This window comes from Sinocyclocheilus grahami, unplaced genomic scaffold (genome assembly GCF_001515645.1).
Source record: "Sinocyclocheilus grahami isolate Dianchi unplaced genomic scaffold, SAMN03320097.WGS_v1.1 scaffold1669.1, whole genome shotgun sequence".
Classification (NCBI taxonomy): domain Eukaryota; kingdom Metazoa; phylum Chordata; class Actinopteri; order Cypriniformes; family Cyprinidae; genus Sinocyclocheilus; species Sinocyclocheilus grahami.
The window spans coordinates 20730-30311 of record NW_015506848.1 but is presented as its reverse complement, the minus strand read 5'-3'; the positions used below and the strand labels follow the sequence as shown (position 1 = coordinate 30311).

The following is a 9582-nucleotide window of genomic DNA, read 5'->3' as shown; positions in this document are numbered from 1 at the left end:
ATAAAAAAAAAATACCACGTATTGGGAAGACAAAGGATATTAGAGTAAATTACACACTATCGTATCATTAGAGAGGGGGAAACGTAGACAAAGCAATGACAACCCTCTCTGTCTCTCTCTGCCTTTCTTTCTCACATACACACAAAGTGAGCTCTGAGTTGGCCTGTGATTTGGACCCGACCCAGTCTGCTACATTCAGACACATTCTGGGTTCGGTGTCAGATAGAGGAGCCATTGTTCTGATAAAGCAGGATAGAGGAAGAGCGTGAGCAAGAGAAAGAGATGGAGGGACAAAGACAGTTGGGTGGGACTTCAGGACGCCATGTTGTTTAAGGGGTCTTGTTTCGGGTATTGTGTTACTGAAGTTGATTTACTCTAATACGTCACTTTCAAGCCATTCAGACTTGTCTACTGTGGTTTATTCAATTTAACCAACAAAACCTCAGCCCTACAGATTGAAACTGTAGCATTTGGTTGAGGTGACATGAAAAGACATGACAAGTGGAATGTACGCGAGCTGATGTTTAGAGTGTCTGTCGTGGCTCACCGTAGCTGATGAGCTTTCCCATTGGTTTCAGTAGGTTGTAGCCCTTATGGGTGTCAGAGCCTCCCAGAGGATCCAGAACTATATCCAAGCCTAAAACACAGGCAGAAAGACACAGATGGTGAATGATGCATTTATTTATATGCAGTGTATCAATAAAACTGTACCTGCGTGGCCAATTAACAGAAGTCACAATTTGAGAGTGCATGTTTTGCTTTAACATACTTTTGTGTGAATTATAAGTGAATATTGTGCAAAATTAATTTTTGCAATTTTGTGGCTTTCATTAACACGTAAAAATTTCTTTTAACGAAATCAGTACTTTTATTTCACAAGGATGCATTAAATTCATTAAAAAAAAAATGACAGTAAAGACTTGTGAAAAGCACCAAATCAGCATAGAATGGTTTCTGAAGGATCATGTGACACTGAAGACTGGAATAAATACATAGAAAACCGTTGTTTTAAAATTATAATGGTATTTGATAATACTACCGTTTTTCCTCTTTTTATCAAATAAACGCAGCCTTAGTGAGCATGAGAGACTTCTTTGAAAAACATTGGAATTTATTTTACTGACCCCAACATATTTCTATACTTCTACTTATCAAAGAATCTTTATTTATTAAGAACGTTTATTTTATTATTTTGATGTTTTTAGCGATGGATGTTGCTTTAGCTGTTAGATCATTTGCATTTCTAAATTTCTAAGACTGTTATGGTCAGAGTACAACATCAAATAAAATGTTCGGTCATGGAAGAGCTAAACAAAAAAGCAAAACATTTTTGTACATTTTTGTGATAAGATAAAAGATGAAACAACATTATGAATATCTAACAGTGTGCTAAGAATTACAGCTGACTCGACACACAAACACAACAAAACCTCAATATACACATCAGATATAAAACCAAAACCACAAAAAGCACAGAGTGGACAGATGTACGTCAATGTTTAATACACAAATGGTCTGCTAACAGCAAAGCCTTATTGAGAACTTCTTAGGGGAGTCTTTAGACTTCTTATGTTAGCCTTCCATTCGGTCTTTAACTGCAGTGTATTTACTAGGCTATTTGCACACACAGCACCCAAAGCAAAAACAACAAACCGAAACAAGTTACATGGATTTATTTGTGGTGATTAATCAGCGGGGAAACATGTTGCATTTAAAATGGTTTAATTAACATGTGGTCTTAAAACAAGTTTATTAACCGCAGATACACTACTGTTCAAATGTTTGGGGTAGGTAAGATTTTTAATATTAATGAAAGCATTTTATGCTCACTAGGCTAAATTTATTTGAACAAAAATGCAGTAAGGACTGTAATATTGTGAAATGTTACAATTTAAATAACAGTTTTCAGTATATTGTAATTTATTCCTGTGATGCAAAGCTGAATTTATCATCATCATCATTACTCCAGGCTTCAGTGTCACATGATCCTTCAGAAATCAGTCTAATATGCTGATTTGCTGCTCAAGAAACATTTATCTGACTACGTATATGGATAACCGTTTTATAAAAGCAATAAGCCCCAAGAAGCCGTGGTTTACAGTGAATTTATAACAGCTAAGGGGCGTTGTTAGGCATGATGTGAAGCGGAGTTAAACCCCCTTAGCCGTTTTAAATTCACTGTAAACCACGGCTTCACGGGGCTTATTGCTTTTATAAAACGCTTATTCCATATATGTAGTAAGGTTTCACAGAATAAAACTGAGCAAATAAAGTGTAATGATATTAATAAAAACAGTATTCTTCCACCAAACAATGTAGTTCCTCAGAATCAGTTGTGGTTCCAGAAAAAGACAGAAAACAGAAAAACGTAAACAAAGGTGTATGTTTGTAGTAATTTACAACAGCGTCGAACACGGCTCAACCAATCAGAATCAAGGACCGGAACGATCCGTTTTATAATATACTGATTTGCTACTCAAGAAACATTATTTTATATTATCAATGTTGAAAACAGTTGAGCTGCTTAATATTTTTGTGGAAACTGAGATACACTTTTTTCCAGGATTCTTTTGATGAATCGAAAGTTAAAAAGAAAAGCATTTATTTGAAATAGAAATCTTGTAAAATTACAAATGTCTTCACTGTCACTTAGATCAATTTAATTTGTCCTTGCTGAACAGAAGTACTAATTTATTTTTCAAAAAAAATCTTACTGACCCCAAACTTTTGAATGATCGGTTCCATTCTTAAAGCTGGTTTACGGTGTCAGTCATTGCTCACCTTTGGGGCTGATTTTACGGATCTCCTCCACATAATCTCGTGTCCTGTAGTCAATGGGGTGCGTGACTCCACCCTGGCTGATGACCTCGTGCTTGCTGGCCGAGGCGGTGCCAAACACCGTGACATCATTCACCGTTTTACACAACTGAGTGGCAGCGATGCCCACCCCACCTAGAGAGGAAACAAAACTAATTATGAAACAAGAACCCTGAACAACTTATTTCCAGCAGTTTCCATCTCAAAACAAGAGCAGAACCTTGTAAGCAAAGGGTACGGCAGGACAAAACTCAGTGCAGCCACACAACCTTAAAGACGAGCACCCACCCACACATGTACATACCAATGTAGCAATCCCATTATCCTTGTTCAACTTGCAAGTGGTTTCAAAGGCAAATAACTTTGATCAATTTAATGGATTTTATCATGTTTTTCTACTAATGCATTTTTTTTCTGTGGAGGAACAAAAAGAATCCGAAAGAAACTCAGATTCATTAACATCTAAATGCTTCATGTTTTAATGTGGTGGTTTATGGCAAAAGTTTGAGAACCATTTTCTGTGGTCACAGTCTGCTACCGTTACTACTGAAACACAGCAACAGCAAACATCTTTAAGTCATTTCAAAGCATAGTATTTTTTAGTGACAAGCTTTAACCTCAAGACTGAGAGAGGCTCCAGGACAGCAGGCCACCAATCATGACCTCTGTCTGGGGTCTAATGTCTTAAAGATGCCATTTACATCAGACATAGATTGTGAGCAGATCCATTTAATCTAAATTTTTACTGCGTGCTTTGAGTGGGTTTCAAAGAGAGAGGCAGAGCAGTGTCTTAAAAGGTCACTAGTGCATGAACCTATAAAGGGTAAAGCTTATCTAATGACAAAATTAAGAGCGCCCATATATACAGTGATATTTAGGCCGGTCACGATAATTAAATAACAGTCTAATCGCTATTTGATCTAACCGCGGTTGTTTCAGACAACCGTGATTGTGCCTTTTATACAAGACAAGGGGGAGTCATACACCAAAAGAAACAAGAGCACTAGTTTGCTTTTCATGCACTGTATAGCCTATACAGGGCTCCAGACTCATTCTTCCCACTGGTCGCTCTTTTGCAACTAACTTTCTCAGCAGGTCGCACGAGCACATGATTTGGTCGCAATATTAATTAATTTTTTTGCTCTACAACATGGGATTTTTCAATGCAAGCTGATGAACTTAATTATATGGAAACGAAAGTGGTTAACATTCAACCCGTTCTTTATCGTCGGTAGTATTATTTGTGATTTAAATTGTGAATGGGAGTTTCTCTCTTTTTTGCGCTTACGAGTTCACCAATGCGGTGGTCGTGCCAGTGCGACCGCACACAATTTAGTCGCACAGGCAGGACATTTTTTTTTTTAATAAAAATTGGTCGCAGTCTGGAGCCCAGCTATATCATCTGAAGCCATTCCATATCTTAATGTGAGGGACAGAATTTAGGTTTACAGAAACTCATCTTTCTTCTGCTGCAGCCATTCTCCGCTCAGTATTCAAACAGCACGTCACGTTCAGTTATCACAGTCAGCATAAAACTCTCTCTCCAAGATGATAGAGTCCCATTATAACACTAAGTTTAAGCAAGGAAGAAATTATCACAAACAAAGATTATTAGAAGACTTTTTCTCATGATTTCCATCTTATATTCATGAATGTATTTTGTAAGAATACGAATAGTTAACAGAATAAACATGTTTAAATTGTAAAATGTGCACCAAAGATTTTTGTTTTTGCTGCTAAATTAGTCAGCTAGTTTAATTTCATAGCTTATATATTTTTATTCAAATTTAGTTTTTCTCTGTAATGAGGAAGTGAGTATTTAGTGGTTTGCGTTTAACAAAGGGTTTAAAAGAGTGAGCATTAGTTCCACAAACACAGTATTGATATTCTGTAGTGGTGTAGAAAATAGCACTGGTGTTGGATCGGTATTGACCGATTCTTAGAATTTGGAATACGCCATGTAATCTTACACTGCAAAATAATAACTCGAAAAGATTTAAAAAAAAGATAACATCATTATTTACTGAACCCTTAAATTAATCAATTATATAATGAAAGCCATAAAAACAGACAATTAATCGTGATAATCGGCATAATCGCCAAAGCCCTAAAACCGACAATTAAAAAAAAAAAAAAAAAAATCGCAACCGTGAATATTTTTAGACAATTAAACGCATTCATACATTTTGATCAAAGTGCTCTAGGCTTTGGATTGTGATGAATAGTGCTTGCAAACACTCACACGTTCACTTAACTGGCACTTGTGATGAATAGGATACAAAATAGAGCAATGAAATCACCTTTTTTTATTAGAAGGGGGAAATTTTTTTTTATAAAAATTAATAAAAAATAAACCAAGCCAGAATGAGTAACAGTGTGCAAAAACAGTCTAGTAAAGAGACCACAATTTTTTTTTTTTTTTTTAAACCTTCCATGATTGATACAAAATAGAGCCTGATGCTCTTAAAAATAAAGTACATTTTCAGATGCTTATTTATAAAATACAATAAAAACCAATGAGCTCCATGGAGTAAATACAGCTGAGACTAGACCAAATTCATACAAATTAAAAAAGCGGTAGCAGGCATGCAAAATAATATATAAATCCCTATAAATCAATGCAGCCTAGCTAGCTTGGGAAAACATGATTTGTAGTTCTTGAGAAACATTTGTACAATAACACATTTGATACAGGCAAACACTCCCATTTGTGTAAAAATGGGGAATATTTACTTCTCTTCCCACTATGCTGTAGAAAGGGTACAGATTATGTTATGTTATTTTATTTACAACATACAGCCATGTATACATACACACTTTAAGTTAATAATTTTTACTCCGTCAGAGTAAATCAGATCAGAGTTCAGTAAGGGGCGACAATCTCTGTAGTGCTCATCTACAGTATCTTCTTCTGTTCCATCACTTCATTAAACTGGCCCTCTCCTCTCCCTCATTCATTTGCTAGTGAATGAAGTTTGTGTTGCCATGGCGACTCAGGGAGAGTTGGTTTCTCTGAAAGCAGCAGGGCCACCATTTTCTCTGTCAGAGCTCACAATGCATGAGAACACAAGTCTCCTTCACATCATGCTTTTTAACCTGCTGTCTCTCCCGTCTCGGCTCCTGGACCTCGTGGTCCCCATGACCACTGAGCTCCAATCACAAGACCTGTGGTAGAGCTGCCAAGAGATCCCCTGAACCTCTCTCTCACACACACACACAAAATGTGAACCTCTTTCATGATGTGTGCTCATATCTGCTAATCTCCAAAACTATGTGCACTTTTCTCTCCCTCACTCAGGTCTCGAGCATTCGCCAAGTCTTTTGTGTGAATTTCTCTATTTCTGCACATATAGGAAAGCCACACTAGGCTTCAGGCATGGGAAATTACCTCAGACGCAAGGTCTAATAACTGGAGTCATCTATCGATCTATATCTGATACCAAATGTTACCAAAAAAAAGTGTTGAACTTTCTATTAATCAAAGAATCCAGAAGAACTATCACAGTTTCCACAAATATTTTGAATGATTTAGAATAATTTCTGAAGGATCACGTGACATTGAGGACTGGAGTAATGCTGAAAATTCAGCTTTGCGTCACATGAATAAATTACAATATACTGAAATTGAAAATTTCAATTGTAACAACATTTTACAATATTAAGAGTTCTTACTGCATTTTTGTTCAAATAACCACATCCAAAACAAAAGTTGTTTACATAATGTGTGTACTGTGTGCGTGCATGCATATATACAGTGGGTACGGAAAGTATTCAGACCCCCTTAAATTTTTCACTCTTTGTTATATTGCAGCCATTTGCTAAAATCATTTAAGTTAATTTTTTTCCTCATTAATGTACACACAGCACCCCATATTGACAGAAAAACACAGAATTGTTGACATTTTTGCAGATTTATTAAAAAAGAAAAACTGAAATATCACATGGTCCTAAGTATTCAGACCCTTTGCTGTGACACTCATATATTTAACTCAGGGGCTGTCCATTTCTTCTGATCAGCCTTGAGATGGTTCTACACCTTAAGTTGAGTCCAGCTGTGTTTGATTATACTGATTGAACTTGGAATACTTTCCGTACCCACTGTGTGTGTGTGTATATTATATATATATATACACATATATACATATATACATACACACACACACAAATTAATCACGTTCACCATATAAAATACACAAACATACATGTATACATTTAAAACATATTTACATGTGCGTGTATAACACACAATATTCCTTGATCAACATCCTTGTTGATCCTGGAACAACATTCCAATTAACCAATCAGAATTGAGGGATAAGTTTAAGAAATGTCAGTTGTAGGCTTACAATCAGGGTCAGATGCTTCTACACCCTTGTTATTCACCTCTAATTTCCCTATGATTTTGGGAATAAATTATAGGTAGGGTTAGGTTTTGGGGTAGGGATTGGGTTAGGTCTATATTTTTGGACAGTAATGCTGATCCAGGATCAACAAAAGAGCATGTCTTACTTGGCAAACTCACGGCGACCGTATGTATATATATACACACACACACACTAAATATACACAGTACACACATTTTGTACACAAATTATTTTGGATGCGATTAATCATTTGACAGCACTAAAATAATATATATATATAAAAAATAATAGAATATATATAATCTTAGATTATTTCTTTCAAATTAGAAAACTTATAAATTAAGAAAAATACACATTTAAAATAACAACAAATAAAAACTTTAATAAAAAAAAAAAGAGAAAAAAAAAAGCCAATTCCAACAGTAATCTGTTTGCCATACTAAATGTGTTAACAGGCTATCAGTGGTAAGGGAAGCTTTATTTTATTAATTTTTATTATTTTTTTCTGGTCCGTTATGGTGTTAGATTTCCGATAAACCCACCTCTAAATAGCATGCTAAAACAAAAACGGTAGTTGGTCGCTTCAGGAGGTCCCTTTCTGTCCAAGAGGGCAGTTCCTGGCCAGAATAAGCTACAGCGAGGCCGAGGACCAGACCATATGTCGCTTAGTCAAAGGTCTGGCTATACGGGAGACTTCTTCGGCAACACTGTAATTGAAAAGTAATCTAAACAAAGCGTTTCCGAATAAAATATAAGTGCACTGATCAAACTGACTCAGGGTTTGTGGAGTGAGAGCGAGAGAACAAAAAAACAAAAAAAAAAAAACAACTAAGAATCCATAGCTACATAAGCAGATTCTCCCGTTTAATTCCATTTGTTGCGTTTAGGATTGTGTGGCTTTTTTTTAATTGAAAAAAATTAAGCACAATGTTCATCTAATCAGTTTGTTTTACACAAGGACATACTAGGGTCGAAACACACACACAGTAAACTCTTTATGCTTCCTTCTATCCACACATTCATACACGCACAGACTTGGCAGCCAACAACCTTGGCCACAACAATATTACCATTCCAGTATCACTCTCCTCTTGTGAGAGGGAATTTTACCCCAAAACACTGAGGAATTCTGCAGATTCCCAACATACGAGCACTCAGCCCACACCCTCAGTGCAAACAGAGGACACAGTGAGAGAGAGACTTGTTTCACTGAGAGTTGTTTGACAGGATTCAAAGTGGAGGCTGAAAAATGTGTGCTAATCTATAAACAGCTTCTCGTATCTGAATCTTGTTCTTGAATTCCTCAAAACAGATCTCAAATCAGAGCTAAAGGCAAAGGGCAGGCAAACCAAATAAAACGGCTAGTGACTGACTGGGCAGTCGAATTCAAGTGAGTCACACACACCAATCAGACAGATAATGGTGTAGTATTTGGCATGAGGCACTGTCACAATGAAGAGGCTGTACTCTGCTCTGATTTGTTCTGGCGGTTTATAAAATCAGCAGTAAGCTACTATATCACATTTTAAGGTCCAACCTTATAGGGGAGTGAGCTAAAGCCAAGAAACTGGAAAGCTAGAGATGTAAACGTAATATAGAAGGTAAATGAAAATTACCAAAAAATTAAAGGGTCAAATTACAATACATCAAGTTTAAAATGTAAAAGTGCAAATAAATCCTGACAGCTGTGCAATGTTGTCACTGTGAACTAAAATCGGTCATATTTCTTGAAAAGCATAAACAAGTTAAATGAAACTAACAAAATAAATGAGAAAACATAAAATGACTAAAATGCAATCTGAAATTAAAATGAAAACTAAATTATATAAAAATAAAAGCCAATTCAAAACAATAACGGTGTGGTTGAGGGGAAGAATTAACAAACGACTCAAATTTGTATCTTTTTCTCACAAAAAGCTATTGCGTGGCTTTAGAAGAATGTAGCACACAAGTCATTTAGACTACTTTGACAGCCAAAGGACACCGCCTGCTTTCATTGTATGGAAAAAAGCAGAGTGAATATTCCTCAAAACATCTTTTGTGTTTCATAGAAGAAACCAAATTCATATGGGTTTGAAATGACATGAGTGAATAAATGACAGCTCATTTTTGGAAGAACTAATCTATTAAAGAATAACAGGAGACTTTAGCTCTCGTGGTACTGTAATACCACCAGTATAGAGTAGTGCGGGAGCTGCGATTATATGCAGATGTCCGTTCATACTAACGTTACACGACCATTCATGCAAACTAACATCATGCTACATAAGACAATGAATACGATTTATATTCCACTTTTACTCAAAACTCACTTTAAACCACCATCGAGTGTTTGGAATAACTTCCGATTACCGTCTAACAGGGCCGGATTTACGCATTGCTCAAGACATTGAGCAAATAA

At 36.1% G+C, this 9582-nt stretch overlaps 1 protein-coding gene across 1 annotated transcript in view; it reads right to left on the bottom strand.

Annotated features, from left to right (window-relative positions):
* The window catches only part of LOC107571923 (synaptic vesicle membrane protein VAT-1 homolog), a 29356-nt gene that overhangs the window by 3692 nt on the left and 16082 nt on the right, over positions 1-9582 (bottom strand). The window contains exons 3-4 of the mRNA XM_016258309.1: positions 2782-2952; positions 548-637 (exon numbers count right to left, since the gene is read on the bottom strand). Coding sequence (XP_016113795.1) covers positions 548-637; positions 2782-2952 — 261 coding nt within the window. The remainder of the gene's footprint in view (positions 1-547; positions 638-2781; positions 2953-9582) is intronic.